The following is a 21,412-nucleotide window of genomic DNA, read 5'->3' on the forward strand; positions in this document are numbered from 1 at the left end:
TTCCAGTTTGTATAAAGTCCAGTGAAGCTCTTTGAGGGCCGTCGTGGTATTGGCTTGAGGAGGAATATACACAGCTGTGATTATAACCAAAGATAATTCTCTTGGTGGTAATACGGTTAACATTTGATTGAGGTATTCCAGTGAATAGGTGAACAACAGGACTTGAGTTCCTGTATGTTATCACAGTCACACCATGAGCAGTTAATCATGAAACATACACCCCCGCCCTTGTTCTTCCTGGAGAGATTTGTATTCCTGTCTGCACGATGAACTGAGAACCCAACTGGATGTACTGATTCAGACAGTATATCCAGAGTGACATATTTCCATGAAACAGTATGTTACAATCCCTGATGTCTCTCTGGAAGGAGATCCTCACCCTGAGCTCGTCAACTTTATTATCCAGACACTAAACATTAGCGAGTAATATACTCTGAAGCTGTGGGTGGTATGCGCGCCTCCTGAGTGGGACTAGAAGTCCACTTCGAGTACGTCTTCTCCACTGGTGATGTTTTGGATCAGCCTCTGGAATCAGTTCAATTGCCTGGGGGGGTACGAACAAAGGATAAGATTTGGGAAAGTTGTATTCCTGGTGAGTTACCGCCGCTCTGAAATCCAAAAGTTCTTCCCGGCTGCGTAATAACACAACATTTGCAGTATTTCATTTTTGTATTATTTCCTACATTATTAGGCAAGCAAAGTGGCCAAGGGGCTAGAAGCACGGCTGCCCTCTCTTGACGCCATCTTTGTTTCTGTGTCTCTGCCTGTGTTTCTATGTCTGACTGACTGTTCCTGTGGCTGACTTACTGTGTTTCTGACTGTGTTTCTGTGTGTTTCCCCCACCCCCTACAGGGCTGCCTGTCCTCCCAGGTGCAGGAGATGCTGTCCACTGTGCCCATGGCCGAGAAGTTCTCCAAGTACTGGATCTGCCAGGCCCGTCTGATGGAGCGCCAGGGCAACCTGGAGGTTCTGCCGCTGTTTGAAGAGGCTGTACGAGTGGTGTTAGAGGTACAGCATACTCCCTTTACCTCACCCCTCGCTCTCTCTATACCTCTCCATCTCTATACCCCATGCCTCTCTATCTGCTGGCCCTGTTAGAGGAGGCAGGACTAGTCTTCCTACAGGTCAAAGCTACTCTTTCATCCCTCTATCTGCTCTGTTTTTCTTCTTTTATATTTCTCTCTCCTTCCCCACCAGGGGGAATCTTAGTCTAGCAACATCAATCCTCTCTCTCTAGCTGTGTGTGTGTGTGTGTGTGTGTGTGTGTGTGTGTGTGTGTGTGTGTGTGTGTGTGTGTGTGTGGTGTTTAGACCTTCTCTGAAGAATTCTCTCAACTAAATTTAGAGCTGCTTACTTTGGTATCTATTTCATTTAAACTAGTAATATGATGGTTTGGTATCTATTTCATTTAAACTAGTAATATGATGGTTTGGTATCTATTTCCTCTCCTTCAGCCAGTGGATGAGCTGCGGACTGTTGTGTTTGAGATGCTGAAAAAGAAGGAAGAGACACAAGGTAATGAGGAAACTAGAAAGGCAGCAACATCCCTAATAAGTGACTCTGTCTCAATTCATCTCGATTCCTCACATCCTATCTCCTTGCCTCTTTTAGGATACTTTGTTCCTGCCAAAACCAGCACGTAGATCTAGGAAGACACACTGCTGTGTCCATGGCTTTCTCTTTCTGTTGGCTGTACCAGGGTCACGCATCTTGAAAATGTTCAAATCAGTTTGCTGCTGTATTTGCTGTTACAGAAAATATTAAGTAAAGATTCTTTCTGCTGTCAAGATTTGTGGAAGGAATCCAACCGAGGCTCCAATCCTAAAATAATGTATTATGGCTATTGTCATGCTCTTCCATGTGTTGAGTCAGTTCCAGTATTCTTATCGTATGTTAATCATTTTGTCGTCATGGATTTTGACTGCTTAGTAATAATGGGGGAAAGTGTCCAGACGTACAGTGAATAGTTGTGGTTCATATTACTGAACATCTGAAAGCCCCGAGACGTTTGATTTCACAAGAGAGCAGGTTTCTGACTCATGTTACCAGTTACTAGTGAATAATATCATTTAATATGCATGGAGAGGGGATAAGTATGGTTGTTGTTATTATTAGTCTGTGAAGTAGAGGTCGGCCGATTTATGATTTTTCGACGCCGATGCCGATTATTGGAGGACCAAAAAAGCCGATACCAATTAATCGGCCGATTTTGTATATTTTTTCAAATATATATTTGTAAATAATGACAATTACAACAATACTGAATGAACAATGAACACTTATTGTAACTTAATATAATACATAAATAAAATCTATTTAGTCTCAAATAAATAATGAAACATGCTCAATTTGGTTTAAATAATGCAAAAACAGTTGGAGAAGAAAGTAAAAGTGCAATATGTGCCATGTAAAAAAGCTAACGTTTAAGTGATTTTCTCAGAACATATGAAAGCTGGTGGTTCAATATTCCCAGTTAAGAAGTTTTAGGTTGTAGGTATTAGAGAAATTATGACGCGTCGACTATTTCTCTCTATACAATTTGTATTTCATATACCTTTGACTACTGGATGTTCTTATAGGCACTATAGTATTGCCAGCCTAATCTCGGGAGTTGATAGGCTTGAAGTCATAAACAGCGCTGTGCCTCAAGCATTGCTAAGAGCTGCTGGCAAACGCAGTAAAGTGCTGTTTGAATGAATGCTTATGAGCCTGCTGCTGCCTAACACTGCTCAGTCAGACTGCTCTATCAAATATCAAATCGTAGACTTAATTCTAATATAATAAACACAGAAATACGAGCCTTTGTTCATTAATATGGTAAAATACGGAAACTATCATTTCGAAAACAAAACGTTTATTCTTTCAGCTAAATTAGGAACTTTTCCATATTTTATCGAGCGGATGGCAACCCTAAGTCTAAATATTGCTGTTACATTGCACAACCTTCAATGTTATGTCATAATTATGTAAAATTCTGGCAAATTAATTACGGTCACACAGTTCGCAACGAGCCAGGCGACCCAAACTGTTGCATATACCCTGACTCTGCTTGCACTGAACGCAAGAGAATTGACCCAATTTCCATAGTTAATATTGCCTGCTAACATGAATTTCTTTTAACTAAATATGCAGGTTTTAAAAAATATATACTTCTGTGTATTGATTTTATGAAAGGCATTGATGTTTATGGTTAGGTACATTTTTCACCCCTTTGGCGAAGTTGAAATAGGCTGTGATTCGATGATAAATTAACAGGCACCGCATTGATTATATGCAATGCAGGACTAGCTAGTTAACCTAATAATATTGTAATGACCCGGCTGGGTCATAAAGGGAAAAGAGACGGACTCTAGGTGTGCAGGTCAGAACACAGGTTTATTCCTAAACTGGGCTATTGTCCCGGCCACAGCCCACGCCGCTAAATGCCGAACATACACAATGTTACCCTGTCGAGTTAAGGGTCACTCTCATAGGAACAGATCAAGGCCCCGAACAGAGAAGAAAAAGATGATACAGTAATCCCTATTTATGCATTTCCAAATCCCGCGGGATTACCCATCATACCCCCCCCAACCTTTCCATCTGTCCTGACATATTTAACCCCTGCTAGTAGCCATGAGAACCATAACACACCCACAAACACAGAACACAATACCGGGTCGTTACATAGCACCCCCCTTTCTAAACCCTAGCCCCTAGGGTTACACAACAAAATCCTTAAAACGACCCGGAGGTCGCATCAGTCTCTTGGGCCTCCCCGTGACTCTCAGCGGTGAACCTCCAGAACACTCCTCTGCCCCAATGTCATTTCCAGCGCCCTCCGAAGAAGCAGCCCCCTCCCCAGGCTCAGGTTGCGCTAGAGTCTCCTCGTTAGACTGTTCCCGTGGGCTCACATCAGAGCCCTCACTCCCATTCCCTACCGTTTTCCTCCCTCTGTAGGGTGCCAATCGATCCCGGTGGACCTCCACCCGGTACGTCACCTCCCCCACTCTCTCTATCACCAGACACGGCCCCACCCATGCACTGTCCAGCTTTGGGCACCGCCCCTTCTTGCGCGTGGGGTTGTGAAGCCACACACATTCTCCCGCTCCAAAGTGCCTCCCCCTAGCGCGCGAGTCGTAGTGGCGCTTTTGGCGCACCCCTGCGTTCTCGAGTTGCTCTCTTGCGAAGGTGTGAGCCGCTTCTAACCGGTTCTGCAGACGACACACATAGTTCGGGGAGGGCAAAACCCCGTCGTCGTTATCAGGAGGGTGGCCAAACGTCAGTTCGGCTGGGGTGCGCAACTCACGACCTAACATTAGTAGTGCTGGGGAGCACGCAGTCGATTCTTGAACAGCCGACCTACACGCCATAAGAATAAACGGTAAGTGGGTGTCCCAATCTCTCTGGTGTTTTGAGGTAACGATGGCCAGCTGCTGTGCTAATGTTCTGTTAAATCTTTCCACCAGCCCATCACTCTGGGGGTGAAGCGGAGTAGTGCGCGTCTTCTCCGCGCCTAACCGACTACACAACTCTGAGAACACCCGTGACTCGAAGTTTCTCCCCTGGTCGCTGTGAATAGACTGTGGCACCCCAAACCGACTGATTATTCCCCCCACCAACGCATCAGCTACTGTCACCGCCTCCTGGTCTGGGAGAGCGTAAGCCTCCGGCCACTTGGTGAAGTAGTCCATAGCGGTTAGAATCCACCTGTTACCGCTGTCAGTGGTTGGAAACGGCCCTACTATGTCTACCCCCAGTCTCTCCATGGGCTCCCCTACTGGGAATTGTTGTAGGGGGGCGTGTGACTGACCTGGAGGTCCTTTTTTAGCAGCACACTCATCGCACTGCCTACAAAAGTCCTCAACATCCCTCCTGTGCCTGGCCCAATAGAAACCTTTACGCACGCGCTTTAACGTTTTGGAGACCCCAAAATGCCCTGCGCCTACTCCCCCATGAAGCTGCTGTAACACGCTCCCCTGCAGCCTTTTGGGCACCACTACCTGCCACGTAGTTTCTCCAGTCGCTGGCGTTTTCCACCCCCTCTGGAGCACTCCCTCAGCCACTCTAAGGACTGTGAATTTAGCCCACAGTCCTTTGGTGACTGGTGATAGAGGGGCTACTTCCCCCCACGGCGGTCGTCTTCTCTCTTCCACCCACCGCAGCACAGGACGCAGCTCTGCGTCCTCCTCCTGGCGACGCCTCCACTCCCCAACGTCCACAGCCTCAAGCTCCCGGCACTCTGTCACACTCAGCTGACTCACCGTGGCGGTGACTCCCTCCTCCCTGCACAGTTCTCTCTCTCGCTCCACCCGTTTGGCGCAGTACCCACAGCCATCCTCAGCACACGGGCGGCGGGACAAGGCGTCTGCATTGCTGTGGCGAAGGCCGGCTCTGTGCTCCACCTGGAAGTCGTAGGGTTGCAGCTCCTCCAGCCAGCGGGCAATCTGACCCTCTGGCTCCTTGAAGGAGAGAAGCCACTGCAGGGCGGAGTGATCCGTCCGGACCACAAACGGCAGGCCCCCCAGGTAGTACTTGAAATGGCGTACTGCTGCCACGACAGCCAAAAGCTCTCTCCTTGTCACGCAGTAGCGTTTTTCAGCCTTATCAAAAGTTCTGCTGTAATAAGCTACTACGTGTTCCCCATCAGGGCCACGCTGAGCCAGCACAGCCCCCAAACCCCCATTGCTTGCGTCGGTGTCCAGGATGAACGGACGGTTCGGGTCTGGTGAGGCCAGGACAGGGGCCTCCATCAGGGCACGTTTGAGGGCCTCAAACGCCCGCTGGTGCTCTTCGGTCCACTGAAAAACAGTGTCCTCCTTGAGAAGGTGGTTCAAAGGAGCCGCTACCCCCGCAAACCCCTTCACAAACCTACGATAGTAGGATGCCAGCCCCAGGAAGCTCTTAACCTCTTTTTTCCCCCCTGGAACTGGCCACCCCCTCACAGCCTCTACTTTGTCTGGCATCGTGCTGATGCCCTCACCACCCAGCTGATGCCCCAGGAACGCCACCTCCCTTTGCATGAAATGGCACTTTCCCGGATGTAATTTTAGCCCCGCCCCCGAGATCCTCTCCAACACTCGCCTAATTGCCCCCAGTGCCCCCTCAAACGATGTGCCGTGCACCAATATGTCGTCTAGGTACACAACACACTCGTCTCTCGGAACCCCCGCCAGCACTCTGTCCATGAGCCTCTCAAAGGTGGCAGGAGCATTACAGAGCCCGAAGCACAGCACCTTGAACTGCCAATGGCCCCTATCTGTGGAGAAGGCCGTTTTTTCACGTGCCCCTGGCGAGAGGGGCACCTGCCAGTAGCCACTGCGCAGATCAAGGGAGGAGAACCACGAGGACCCTCTCACGTGGTCTAGCGACTCATCAATCCTCGGTAGGGGATAAGAGTCTTTAGTGGTGACAGAATTTAGGCCCCTGTAGTCAACACAAAACCTAAGTTTACCCCCTTTCTTAGGCACCATGACGACCGGCGCGGACCATGGGCTATCTGATGGCTCAATGAAATCAGCCCGCAACATGTCAACAATAGCTGTGTCTGCTGCTTCCCTCCTGGCAAGGGGAATACGACGGGGCCGAATTTTAATGGGTCGGGCGTCCCCAGTGTCTATTTCGTGCTGAACTAGGTGCGTTTGTCCTACCTCATCTTCCCCCCAAGCGAAGCTATCTTTAAAGTCCAACAGCAGCTGCTTTAACTGTCTCTGTTGTCCCTCATCCAGACCCTGACAGTTCTTCAGCCACACAGCCTCGACGGCGTCGATAGCTTCCTCCTTCACCCCGTCGGGCTGATGGGGTGAAGGAGCCAGTGTGTTTTGGGCTACTGGGCTGCCTGTGCTTGCACCATGATGGGGAGTGAAGGCCGTCGCCGCCGGAGACAGCTGCTGGGATGGCACAACGACCAAGGGAGCAGCCGGGATGACCGGTGGAGTTTCTGCAAGCTTGGAGGAAGACGGAGGGACAGCCCTGCCCCCTGCTGGCCCTCCCGAAGGCGACATTCCCACTGTGGGCCCCCCCGACAGCCTCAAAGTGCCCGACGCTAAGTCCAACTGAGCCCCACAGTTTTTCAAAAAGTCCATTCCCAGTATACAGGGGTCCTGCACCGCTGCTACCCACACCGGACACCCTACAGTTCTCCCCCCCACAGTCACAGATAGCTGACACTTCCCTAACATGGGGGCTAGCTCCCCCGTGACAGTCCGTAGCTGGACAAGGGTCGGCTCCACCCGCACCCCAACAGGTAGTATGTCTGGTCTCACCAGGGTTACTGTAGAGCCCGTGTCGACCAGGGCCAAACATTCCACCCCCTCTACCTTGACGATGACATTGCAGAAGTCCCCAACGGTGGTACGTCCCACCACAACTACCGGACTAGGAAACACGGCGGCAGCTACACCCTGGGGGAGCAGGTCCCCACCCTCTTGTCTGCGCTGCTGGGTACCTCCTTTGCTTACAGTGGGTTCGGGGGCGGGGGGGTGGGCCCGCGCTGCCCCCTGCGCGAGAACCCGTTGTCGTTTCCCTGGTGACGGGGGAATCTGCCACACTCCCGCTGAATGTGGCCAGTTTGGCCACAACCCCAGCAGACAATAGGAGTTGAGCTGACACTGCGACGTTGCCTGGAGCCCCTCCATGACAAGCGAAGCAGTCTTGACTAGCCCGCCCAACTCGTCAACCCACTCTGGTTTTGTGACCCCTGGCACCCCAGCCACCGCTGCTCTCACCTCTGGTTGACTGGCGACTTTCACTCCCTCACCCCAGATCAGCTCCCTCTTCCTGGCTATCTCCACTGCAGCCCGCAGAGATGGTGGGTCCGCCATCTGAACATGCTTACCCAGTTCGGTGGAAGAGAGCGCTCTAATAAAACTGTCCCGTGCCAGCTCGTCTTGCACCCCAATCGGCATAGTTGCATAAGCCCGCCTGGTCAGGCTCAGAATACCACTTGCCAACGCCTTTAATGATTCCCCCTGAAGTCTCTTTTTGTTACACAGTTCAATCCGCAGCATGTTGGGCTGCGTGTCGCTGCCGAAACGGCCCCCCAATGCCTCCACTAGCGCACCGTAGTCGCCCCTCTCGTCCGGGGCTAGCGTTAGCAGGCATTCCGACGCCTCCTCTGCCAGGCTCAGGGCAAGCTGTAACGCTTTCGTCTCATCAGACCACCTCCCGGCTCTAGCCAACAACTCGAATTGAGTGAAAAAAACTTCCCATTTACCTTGTCCATTGAACTTTGGTAGTTTAGCCGCTACCGTGGCTAATGGCAATAGGTCGCTGCCATCTCTGTTTACATAAGCAGGCCCAGCCATTTCCGCACCCGGTGACGTCGATATCCCCGTCGCCGTGACGTCTGCTCTCGAGCGGTGTGAAGGAAAACCTGCCAGTTCTGCCATCTTGCTGACTGACAATTTAACTCCCGCCAGGTGGCTCTCCAGCTTCCCTACGGCAGTCGCCGCCTGACCCTCCCGACCGGGTACCCCCGAGCCCACAACGGACACTTTGTCCGACTCTTCCTTAATTTTCCGCCTCGCCCCAAGCATCATGACCGTAGATGCGAGTCACGCTAAAGCCAACCCGGCCTATACTGAACAGCTAACTCGCCTAGTCTCTATCCCGTAGTTCGAAAGCACTTCTGACACCAATGTAATGACCCGGCTGGGTCATAAAGGGAAAAGAGACGGACTCTAGGTGTGCAGGTCAGAACACAGGTTTATTCCTAAACTGGGCTATTGTCCCGGCCACAGCCCACGCCGCTAAATGCCGAACATACACAATGTTACCCTGTCGAGTTAAGGGTCACTCTCATAGGAACAGATCAAGGCCCCGAACAGAGAAGAAAAAGATGATACAGTAATCCCTATTTATGCATTTCCAAATCCCGCGGGATTACCCATCATACCCCCCCCCAACCTTTCCATCTGTCCTGACATATTTAACCCCTGCTAGTAGCCATGAGAACCATAACACACCCACAAACACAGAACACAATACCGGGTCGTTACAATATCATTAACCATGTGTAGTTAACTAGTGATTGTGAAGATTGATTGTTTTTTATAAGATAAGTTTAATGCTAGCTAGCAACTTACCTTGGCTCCTTGCAGCCACAAGGTCCTTTTGACGCTGCACTCACGTAACAGGTGGTCAGCCTGCCACGCAGTGTCCTCGTGGATTGCAATATAATCGGCGTCCAAAAAGGCAGATTACCGATTGTTAAGAGAACTTGAAATTGTCGCGATTCGAAACCAAAGTTTGAAGGCAAAACCTTTTGCAGTGGTTTTAGTGAAAGTAGATGATACAAACTAGCCACTTGTGAAATGCACTCAAAAAATAATAACAACACAATCTCCATCTCGCTAGCTAGCTACTACGTTGTTTGGTCATCACTAGTTACCACAGCCACAAAGTCATTAACTCTGCCTATTTCTAAAATGTATCTTCTTAAAATCTGATGTTAAACCTAACCTTAACCACACTGCTAACCTTATGCCTAACCTTAAATGATGAACAAAAAGCACATTTTTGTTTTCCAGATTTTTTTTCTCCCGATATAACCAATTTACAATTTAATGGCTGTTGTAACTAGTGGAAACCTATCCGTCTGGGATGTTTGCACTAGGGCAACAACCGGATAAGGTGGTGATGTCACCGGATAAGGCAGTGACACGCTTCCCTGTTCTGAAGACTCCTCTGTCCCAATTAGTGGCCCAACATTCCTATCCGCTAGGGTACCTGCCCCAACCAATGGTTGTGACTAGAGGGAGTACAGCTACGACCAGAAGTGACATTTCGTAGCAGGTTAGGAGAATGTTTTAGCTAATCCTTTTCCTAATATTAACCTTAGTTTCCTAACCTGCCACATGAATTATCCTAACCTGCTTTGAAAAAGTCACTTCCAGGTGTAGCTGTGTTCCCTCTTGTCACAACCGTTGGTGGGTGTGGAAACCAATTCACAGTTTTGTGCTCCCGAGTGGTGCAGCGGTCTAAGGCACTGCATCTCGGTGTAAGAGGTGTCACTACAGACACCCTGAATCGATTCCAGGCTGTTTCACAACCAGCCCTGATTAGGAGTCCCATAGGGCGGCGCACAATTGGCCCAGGGTCGTTAGGGTTTTGGCCGGTGTAGGCCGTCATTGTAAATAAGATGTTGTTCTTAACTGACTTGCCTAGTTAAATAAAGGTGAAATAAAACTTTTTTTTTTTTAAATAGTCAATGATAATTAGAGGTACATATGGTCATAAAGAATTATATCCGTTTAGAATCTAACCGTTGTCAGTAAAGCAGTGAATTTGGAGCATAAAAACAGCAGCCCTTCATACCTCCCACACTGTACCAATGTTCCAGCTTCAATGTTATCTTTACCTGCGACCGTTGGGACAGGTCCTGACTAGAAAGGGAAAGGGGTTACATACAGTAGTCAGTTGCACAACTGAATGCATTCCACCAGAACGCAGGTGAAGGTGAAACAAATCATTTTTTGCAATTTCCTGTGACTTAGCCACCACAAATGTCTTTGCTAGCAAGCGTGACAGTGTCTGCCAAACGGCAAAGTGTGTCCAGCAATTTTTACATTTTGACGTTCTATGACATCTCCACTTTCCAAGCGTATAATATGTTAGGTTCTAAATGAACCGTGTAAAAACTCACAGATGATTATTAAAGCTCAAACCAAGTTTATTCACCCAAAGAGTCAGACAGCTGAACAGACAAAGACATGTTCCCACCAGCACAAGTGTGTGTGTATATATACCCTAATTTAGATGAAGTCTCCTTCCCTCTAAACAACTTCCTGTCTAGCAATAAAGCTGTAAAGTGATGTGGGTAATAAACTGTTCCTTCTCTTACTGTGACCTGACCTCGGCCCACATTCATCACTAATCTACAGCTCTCCACCCTTATCGGTGACCGCAACCATGTGATTTCCTGTTCCCTTACGTAACATCCCAAGCCCCTGGCTCATATCCAACCTGAATTGACTCCACCTTATACATTCCTCCTACAGATAACCATTCACTTCTGGTGTAGCAAGTATTTCAAATTACAACCGAACAACTGATTGGAGTACTGATTGGGGTGGCAGGTAGCCTAGTGGTTTAGAGCGTTGGGCCAGTAACCGAAAGGTTGCTAGATCGAATCCCCGAGCTGACAAGGTAAAAATCTGTCGTTCTGTCCCTGAACAAGGCCCACCGTTCCTAGGTCGTCATTGAAAATAAGAATTTGTTCTTAAGTGACTTGCCTAGTTAAATAAAAAATGTAATAAAACTGAAACCAGACTGGTCTTTCTCCTCTCCATAGTATATTTCATATTTCCAGTTAAGAAGTCAGAATCCATCAAATAGAATATAGTTTTGGTGGTGGTGTCATGAATGAGTTTACGACACCAGAACACTGTGATATCCTGAAGAGGTGGGACCAGTAAACGGCGATGCACTTGAATGGAGAGTTTACACTCTTTTTTTTTTTAATGCCATTTAGCAGTGTGTGTGCACACGTCTCAGTAGTTGACTATAACATTCTTCTTATTGCTACTACTTCCAGGTCAGTCTACCGTAGCATCGGAGCAGGAGCCTGTAAGAGAGCAGGATGACGTTATGGAGCTTCACTCTACACCAGACCCCATGGCCACACCCACAGCCGTCAAAGCCCTGATCCGTGGTGACCGAGGAGGCTCGTCTGTGGTCAAGTACAAGATCACCGCCACTCCAGGGTACTCTATGACCTTTGACCTGACTGCCTTTGATCTTTCTCTGATCCGGTTACCGTCAGCCATTTTAAAGCTACAACCTGATATTTGAAAAACAAAAAGGCAGCCCCGTTACTTGTTTAGGTATACAGTCATTTTACCTTAAGCAGAGACTTGTATCTCTAGTCTGGCAGGCCCTTGCCTGCGTTAAACCCTTACACAAAGTAGAAATTGACCTACAGTGCATTCAGAAGGTATTCAGACCCCTTCTTCTCTGCAGGTCCTCTCAAGCTCTGTCAGGTTGGATGGGGAGCATCACTGCACAGCTATTTTCAGGTTTCTCCAGAGATGTTTGAGGTTCACGGTTCAAGTCCGGGCTCTGGCTGGGCCACTCAAGGACATTCAAAGACTTGTCCTGAAGCAGGTTTTCATCAAGGATCTCTCTGTACTTTCCTCTGTTCATCTTTCCCTCAAGTCTGAATAGTCTCCAAGTCCTTGCTGCTGAAAACATCCCCACAGCATGATGCTGCCACCACCATGCTTCATCGTAGGGATGTGCCAGGTTTCCTCCAGACATGAAGCTTGGCATTCCGGCCAAAGAGTTCAATCTTGGTTTCATCATGGTCGGAGAGTCCTTTAGCTGCCTTTTGGCAAACTCCAAGCGGGCTGTCGTGCCTTTTACTGAGGAGTGGCTTCCGTCTAGTCACTCTACCATAAAGGCCTGATTGGTGGATTGCTGAAGAGATGGTTGTCCTTCTGGAAGGTTCTCCCATCTCCACAGAGGAACTCTGGAGCTCTGTCAGAGTGACCATCGGGTTCTTGGTCACCTCACTGACCAAGGCCCTTCTTCCCCAATTGCTCAGTTCGGCCGGAAGGCCAGCTCTAGTCTTAGTGGTTCCAAACTTCTTCCATTTAAGAATGATCAAGGCCACTGTGTCTTGGGGACCTTCAATGCTGCAGAACATCATTTTTTCCGTACCCATCCCCAGACCTGTGCCTCGACACAATCCTGTCTCGGAGCTCTACGGACAATTCCTTCAACCTCATGGCTTGGTTTTTGCTCTGACATGCACTGTCGACTGTGGGACCTTATATAGACCGCTGTGTGCGTTTCCAAATCATGTCCAATCAATTGAATTTACAACAGGTGGACTCCAAGTTGTAGAAACATCTCAAGGGTGATCAATAGAAACAGGATGAACCTGAGCTCAGTTTTGAGTTTCATAGCAAAGGTTCTGAATACTTATGTAAATAAGGTGTTTTATAAGGTAATTAATAAGGTTTTTTAGTTAGTAAATTGTGAAAAAATTATAACCTGTTTTTGCTTTGTCATTGTGGGATATTGTGTGTAGATTGAGGAATGTATATTTAATCAATTTTAGAATAAGGCTGTAAAGTAACAAAATGTGGAAAAGGAAGGGGTCTGAATACTTTCCAAATGCACCGTAGGTATTCCTCTTATCTAGTTGTGTGAGGGCAGTGTGGAGTGAAATTCAGATTATGCCATCAATGGATCTGTTGGGGTAAGTATGCATATCGGAGTGGGTAAGGCATGGTGGAGTTGTTTGCCATAACCAGCCTCTCAAAGCACTTCATGATTACCAATGTGAGTGATAGGTCTAACTGGTTTCTCCAAGTGGGCTGACCCCATTTAGTCAACTGGTTTGATTGTTTGGTCGATGGGCTCTTGGTCGACCAAGATTTCTTTAGTCGAGCAGTCGCTATTTTATTTTTTTATTCCCCCCATTGTGCACAAGACACCTGTCTGAGTCGCGCCTGTCTCTGGACTAATCCATTGGATGCCACGGGGATGGCACAGTCATCACTCTTAAGACGTGATACTGAAATTGTGTTTGGTTATGTAAAAATAATGGTGCAACACTAAAATCTAATATTATTTTGTATTAAATACGCTTTCTCCCACTTTGTATTGGTCGCTGTCCACGGTTCAGAAACATAATCTTCAGTGTGCCGTTTCTATGTGCATAATAGCAGAATTAACCAGCATATTGGGATTGAGAACAATGTGGCGGAGGAAACAGCCTTTGCTTTAAAATACCTATTCGGACTGGATTCGTTTTTCTGGGGGTGGTCTGAGGATTTGAATTATGTGCACAAACAGCACATCTGTAATATTAGTCCCGTCCGAATCTGCCATGTCAGTAATTTGTACTCTTAAAGGTCCTCTTGACATCCTTGTGTTTTGAGAGAAATGTCTGAGTTTGACAGGTGTTGCTCACTGAGCAAGAGAACTATAACTGATTTGATAAATTGAACGAAGTGTTACCCATAGCCTGTAACCCTTGCTGTTAATAGATTGCAAAGCAGCATACAACTGACTTAAACATTTGGAAATGATGAATTCACTTTCTCATCCATAGCCTTAAAACGCATCTCAAGTATACGTTTAGCTCACATCTGAAGGCTATGGGAACTTTTTTTGCTTTTACTGCAGAGCACAAAAATAACCTAATGATTATGATCACACTTCCACAGTTGAAATATAATGGTGACACTATAACAAAGCTGAATTGTGTTTTAGAAACTTGGGAACCAAGCTCGAGTTATCAGTATAGCCCTGTTATTGTCTGGACTTGTTGAAATTTCTTCATGCCTAGAAAGAAAACATCCAGGCTTCTGTCATAACTGTCAATTGTCTTGGAGAAAGAAATGACAAATACAGGGTGCGGTTTCGGAAACAATAATCCCGCCCGTATCGTCCTCTGGAATAACAGACATTCTGGGGTAATAATTTCATAACCAACGTTCTCCAGTAATACTAGTCCCGTGCGAATATGGCTTAGCCTTAATGTCTAAGAAAATTGTGGAGTGGGCAAACCCCAACTTAATTAGGTCTATAATAAATAATCTAACTGTTAAATGTTCCTGGCTTTTACAAATAAGCCATATATAGTACCAGTCAAAAGTTAGGACACATCTACTCATTCCAGGGGTTTTCTTAATGTTTTACTTTTTTTTCTTTCTTTTTTTACATTGTAGAATAATAAGACATCAAAACCATGAAATAACACATATGGAATCATGTAGTAACCAAAAAAGTGTTAAACAAATCAAAATATCTTTGAGATTCTTCAAAGTAGCCACACTTTGCCTTTGACAGCTTTGCACATTAACAGGTGTGCCTTGTTAATTTGTGGAATTTCTTTCCTTCTTAATGCGTTCAAGCCAATCAGTTGTGTTGTGACAAGGTAGGGGTGGTAGACAGAAGATAGCCCTATTTGGTAAAAGACAAAGTCCAAATTATGGCAAGAACAGCTCAAATAGGAAAAGAGAAACAACAGTCCATCATTACTTTAAGACATGGAGGTCAGTCAATCTGGAAAATTTCAAAAACTTTTAAAGTTTCAAGTGCTGTTGCAAAAACCATCAAGCACTATGATGAAACTGGTTCTCATGAGGACCGCCACAGGAAAGGAAGACCTAGAGTTACCTCTGCTGCAGAGGATAAGTTCATTAGAGTTAACAGCCTGAAGTAATTGCAGCCCAAGTAAATGCTTCAGAGTTCAAGTAACAGACACATCTCAACATCAACTGTTCAGAGGAGACTGCGTGAATCAGGCCTTCATGGTTGAATTGCTGCAAAGAAACCACTACTAAAGGACAGCAATAAGAAAAGACTTGCATGGGCCAAGAAACACAAGCAATGGACATTAGACCGGTGGAAATCTGTCCTTTGGTCTGATGAGTGCAAATTTGAGATTTTTGGTTCCATCTGCCATGTCTTTGTGAGACGCAGAGTAGGTGAACGGATGATCTCTCCGCATGTGTGGTTCCCACCATTAAGCATGAAGGAGGTGGTGTGGGGTGCTTTGCTGGTGACACTGTCAGGGATTTATTTAAAATTCAAGGCACACTTAACCAGCATGGCTACCACAGCATTCTGCAGCGATACGCCATCCCATCTGGTTTGCACTTAGTGGGACTATCATCTGTTTTTCAGCAGGACAATGACCCAAAACACACCTCCAGGCTGTGTAAGCGCTATTTGGCCAAGAAGGAGAGTGATGGAGTGCTGCATCAGATGGCCTGGCTTCCACAATTACCCAACCTCTACCCAATTGAAATGGTTTGGGATGAGTTGGACCACAGAGGGAAGGAAAAGCAGCCAACAAATGTTCAGCATATGTGGGAACTCCTTCAAGACTGTTGGAAAAGCATTCCAGGTGAAGCTGGTTGAGGGAATACCAAGAGTGTGCAAAGCTGTCATGGCAAAGGGTGGCTACTTTGAAGAATCTCAAATCTCAAATATATTTTGATTTAACACGTTTTTGGTTATTACATGATTCCATATGTGTTATTTCATAGTAACGATGTCTTCACTATTATTCTACAATGTAGAAAATAGTCAAAATAAAGAAAAACCCTTGAATGAGTAGGATTCTGTCCCAACTTTTGACTGGTACTGTATATCTACAGAAATAAGACAATCTTGCTTCTGTTGCCTGTTTGAGTGTGTTGCAACGGCAAAATGTTGGATAAAGAAATGTTCACAGATTTGGCTGTTTTTAATCATGAGCATTGAGCTTGAGCTTTACCATTTTCCCCCCCACTAGAACAGCCTGGTATTAGTTAGAATTTATTTAGTGTTTACACTGTTCCAAACAGGCAGAAAAATAAGGTTGTAATCTATCCGCACCTGTTTGTCACACATATGTACGCAGCTCTAGCTCCTATACCCTCCCTTTTCTTGTTCTCTTTCTTATTATTATGATCATTATGATTATTAATAAGTAATGTCGTTATCATTAGTAGGCTTTGTATAGCAGCCTTGTATAACCACCCTTTGAGCTGTAGGCCTAAGAACGCGTCCTGTTAAGTCTTCATACGGTAGCTTACTTAGGCCTATATTTCTATATAAACTCAGCAAAAGAAGAAACGTCCTCTCACTGCTCTTATTTTCAGGAAACTTAACATGTGTAAATATTTGTATGAACATAAGATTCAACAACTGAGGCATAAACTGAACAAGTTCCACAGACATGTGACTAACAGAAATGTAATAATGTGTCCCTGAACAAAGGGGGGTCAAAATCAAAAGTAACAGTCAGTATCTGGTGTGGCCACCAGCTGCATTAAGTACTACAGTGCATCTCCTCCTTATGGACTGCACCAGATTTGTCTGTTCTTGCTGTGAGATGTTAACCCACTCTTCCACCAAGGCACCTGCAAGTTCCCGGACATTTCTGGGGCGGAATGGCCCTAGCCCTCACCCTCCGATCCAACAGGTCCCAGATGTGCCCAATGGGATTGAGATATGGGCTCTTCGCTGGACATGGCAGAACACTGACATTCCTGTCTTGCAGGAAATCACTCACAGAGAGCAGTATGGCTGGTGGCATTGTCATGCTGGAGGGTTAGGATGAGCCTGCAGGAAGGGTACCACATGAGGGAGGAGGATGTCTTCCCTGTAACGCACAGCGGTGAGATTACCTGCAATGACAACAAGCTCAGTCCGATGATGCTGTGACACACCGCCCCAGACCATGACGGACCCTCCACCTCCAAATCAATCCCACTCCAGAGTACAGGCCTCAGTGTAATGCTCATTCCTTCGACGATAAACGTGAATCCGACCATCACCTCTGGTGAGACAAAACCGCAACTCGTCAGTGAAGAGCACTTTTTGCCAGTCCTGTCTGGTCCAGCGACGGTGAGTTTGTGCCCATAGGCGACTTTGTTGCCGGTGATGTCTGGTGAGGACCTGCCTTACAACAGGCCTACAAGCACTCAGTCCAGCCTCTCTCAGCCTATTGCGGACAGTCTGAGCACTGATGGAGGGATTGTGCGTTCCTGGTGTAACTCGGGCAGTTGTTGGTGCCATCCTGTACCTATCCCGCAGGTGTGGTGTTCGGATGTACCAATCCTGTGCAGGTGTTGTTACACGTGGTCTGCCACTGCGAGAACGATCAGCTGTCCGTCCTGTCTCCCTGTAGCGCTGTCTTAGGCAATGTCCGTGCTGTGAGATGCCTAAGGCACGTTCACGCAGATGAGCAGGGACCCTGGGCATCTTTTTTTTGGTGTTTTTCAGAGTCAGTAGAAAGGCCTCTTTACTGTCCTAAATTTTCATGACTGTGACCTTAATTGCCTACCGTCTGTAAGCTGTTAGTGTCTTAACGACCGTTCCACAGGTGCATGTTCATTAATCTTTTGTTTCATTGAACAAGCATGAGAAACAGTGTTTAAACCCTTTACAATTAAGATTTTTACAAATTATCTTGGAAAGACAGGGTCCTGAAAAAGGATATTTCTTTTTTTACTGAGTTTATATATATATGTGTGTATGTATGCATACATACAGTGGGGAGAACAAGTATTTGACACACTGCCGATTTTGCAGGTTTTCCTACTTACAAAGCATGTAGAGGTCTGTAAATTTTATCATAGGTACACTTCAACTGTGAGAGACGGAATCTAAAACAAAAATCCAGAAAATCACATTGTATGATTTTTAAGTAATTAATTTGCATTTATTTGCATGACATAAGTATTTGATACATCAGAAAAGCAGAACTTAATATTTGGTACAGAAACCTTTGTTTGCAAATACAGAGATCATACGTTTCCTGTAGTTCTTGACCAGGTTTGCACACACTGCAGCAGGGATTTTGGCCCACTCCTCCATACAGACCTTCTCCAGATCCTTCAGGTTTCGGGGCTGTCGCTGGGCAATACGGACTTTCAGCTCCCTCCAAAGATTTTCTATTGGGTTCAGGTCTGGAGACTGGCTATGCCACTCCAGGACCTTGAGATGCTTCTTACGGAGCCACTCCTTAGTTGCCCTGGCTGTGTGTTTCGGGTCGTTGTCATGCTGGAAGACCCAGCCACGACCCATCTTCAATGCTCTTACTGAGGGAAGGAGGTTGTTGGCCAAGATCTCGCGATACATGGCCCCATCCATCCTCCCCTCAATACGGTGCAGTCGTCCTGTCCCCTTTGCAGAAAATCATCCCCAAAGAATGATGTTTCCACCTCCATGCTTCACGGTTGGGATGGTGTTCTTGGGGTTGTGATCATCCTTCTTCTTCCTCCAAACACGGCGAGTGGAGTTTAGACCAAAAAGCTCTATTTTTGTCTCATCAGACCACATGACCTTCTCCCATTCCTCCTCTGGATCATCCAGATGGTCATTGGCAAACTTCAGACGGGCCTGGACATGCGCTGGCTTGAGCAGGGGGACCTTGCATGCGCTGCAGGATTCTAATCCATGACGGTTTAGTGTGTTACTAATGGTTTTCTTTGAGACTGTGGTCCCAGCTCTCTTCAGGTCATTGACCAGGTCCTACCGTGTAGTTCTGGGCTGATCCCTCACCTTCCTCATGATCATTGATGCCCTACGAGGTGAGATCTTGCATGGAGACCCAGACCGAGGGTGATTGACCGTCATCTTGAACTTCTTCCATTTTCTAATAATTGCGCCAACAGTTGTTGCCTTCTCACCAAGCTGCTTGCCTATTGTCCTGTAGCCCATCCTAGCCTTGTGCAGGTCTACAATTTTATCCCTGATGTCCTTACACAGCTCTCTGGTCTTGGCCATTGTGGAGAGGTTGGAGTCTGTTTGAGTGTGTGGACAGGTGTCTTTTATACAGGTAACGAGTTCAAACAGGTGCAGTTAATACAGGTAATGAGTGGAGAACAGGAGGGCTTCTTTAAAAAGAACTAACAGGTCTGTGAGAGCTGGAATTCTTACTGGTTGGTAGGTGATCAAATAGTTATGTCATGCAATAAAATGCAAATGAATTACTTAAATCATACAATGTGATTTTCTGGATTTTTGTTTTAGATTCCGTCTCTCACAGTTGAAGTGTACCTATGATAAAAAATTACAGACCTCTACATGCTTTGTAAGTAGGAAAACCTGCAAAATCGGCAGTGTGTCAAATACTTGTTCTCCCCACTGTATGTATGCATACACACACACACACACACACACAGTTGAAGTCGGAAGTTTGCATACATCTTAGCCAAATACATTAATTCAGTTTTTCACAATTCCTGACATTTAATCCTAGTTAAAATGCCCCGTCTTTGGTCAGTTAGGATCACCACTTTATTTTCAGAATGTGAAATGTCTTATTTCAGATTTGATGTCTTTCATCACATTCCCAGTGAGTCAGAAGTTTACATTCTCTCAATTAGTATTTGGTAGCATTGCCTTTAAATTGTTTAACTTGGGTCAAACGGTTCAGGTAGCCTTCCACAAGCTTTCCCCAATACGTTGGGTGAATTTTGTCACATACCTCCTCACTGTGCTTTTGTAACTGAGTCAGGTTTGTAGGCCTCCTTGCTCGCACACACTTTTTCATTTCTGCCTACACATTTTCTATGGGATTGAGGTCAGGGCTTTATGATGGCCACTGCAATACCTTGACTTTGTTGTCCTTAAGCCATTTTGCCACAACTTTGGAAGTATGCTTGGGGTCATTGTCCATTTGGAAGACCCATTTGTGACCAAGCTTTATCTTCCTGACTAATGTCTTGAGATGTTGCTTCAATATATCCACATAATTTTACTTCCTCAGGATGCCATCTATTTTGTGACGTGAACCAGTCCCTCCTGCAGCAAAGCACCCCCACAACATGATGCAGCCACACCCGTGCTTCATAGTTTGGATGGTGTTCTTCGGCTTGCAACCCCCCCCCCCCCATTTCCTCCAAACATAACGATGGTCATTATGGCCAAACAGTTCTATTTTTGTTTCATCAGACCATAGGATATTTCTCCAAAAAGTACGGTCTTTGTCCCCATGTGCAGTTGCAATCCGTAATCTGGCATTTTTATGGCGGTTTTGGAGCAGTGGCTTTTTTGTTGCTGAGCGGCCTTTCAGGTTATGTCGATATAGGGTCTGGCCTGAAGCTTGGCTAGTGAACATGCAACATTGTATAACATTTTCTGGACCCTCAGTTTCCTGCGCCAGTGACCTCGGGACAGACACAGCTGTTGGCTATATGTGCAAGGATAAGAAGCAGTGCTCGTGTAAGCGGTCCTAGGTGTAGGAGTCAGGCGCAGGACAGCAGATATGACTAATCAAAGTATTTTACTCATAAAATACAAATATTCAAGGCAAACATGATAGCCCCGAATTACAAATACACAATCACTCACGAACACAACACGGGGAACAGAGGGTTAAATAATAAACAAGTAATTGGTGAGTGAAGCCAGGTGTGAATAGGCACAGACATAACAAATGTAAAGTGGATCGGTGGTGGCTAGAAAGCCGGTGAAGTCAAACGCCGCCTGAACAAGGAGAGGGACCGACTTCGGTGGAAGTCGTGACAGCTCGACTTCGGCAGGAGCTCACCAGAGCTGAGAACCGGTATCTCAAATGTTCTACTGCTTGACCTCCTGTTCCTCTTTATAAAATATTACATGAAAAGTATTGTGGAGCTCCTGCACCTAAATATAAACAGTACCAGCACCGAAAATCCATACCGGAACCTATTTCAGTTCAAGTCCAGCACTGATAACAAGTAATTAAGTCGGCCTATTTTATGCCGTTTCCACTGGATCAGAGCATAAAATTTTCCCCTTTCAAGCTGAGTGGTTATTGAAAAGGGAGAGAGCTTGAAATATTTTAAATACATTGAGGAACCATTGTAATTCTCAATGGATGTAAAAACAGACTTTGTTTGCTTGCTGTTTGAGGTGGTGAAAACATTACTTCGAGATCTCCACAGGTCATTAGTGGTGGTGCGTTAAGCCAATCAGAAATATCAGATCCTCAAATGGG

The 21,412-nt window shown here is 46.3% G+C and overlaps 1 protein-coding gene across 2 annotated transcripts in view; it reads left to right on the forward strand.

Moving 5' to 3' along the window:
- LOC139544989 (cytoskeleton-associated protein 2-like) overlaps window positions 1–21,412 on the forward strand; it is a 73,737-nt gene that overhangs the window by 7,613 nt on the left and 44,712 nt on the right. Inside the window, exons 6-8 of one of the 2 annotated variants that reach the window (XM_071352268.1) lie at window positions 853–1,008; window positions 1,455–1,515; window positions 11,516–11,684. In XM_071352268.1, coding sequence (XP_071208369.1) covers window positions 853–1,008; window positions 1,455–1,515; window positions 11,516–11,684 — 386 coding nt within the window. Of the gene's footprint in view, window positions 1–852; window positions 1,009–1,454; window positions 1,516–1,611; window positions 2,782–11,515; window positions 11,685–21,412 lie in introns of those variants that run through there. The other variant, XM_071352269.1, reaches the window with a different exon arrangement.

The sequence above is a fragment of the Salvelinus alpinus genome, chromosome 19 (assembly GCF_045679555.1).
Source record: "Salvelinus alpinus chromosome 19, SLU_Salpinus.1, whole genome shotgun sequence".
Classification (NCBI taxonomy): Eukaryota; Metazoa; Chordata; class Actinopteri; order Salmoniformes; family Salmonidae; genus Salvelinus; species Salvelinus alpinus.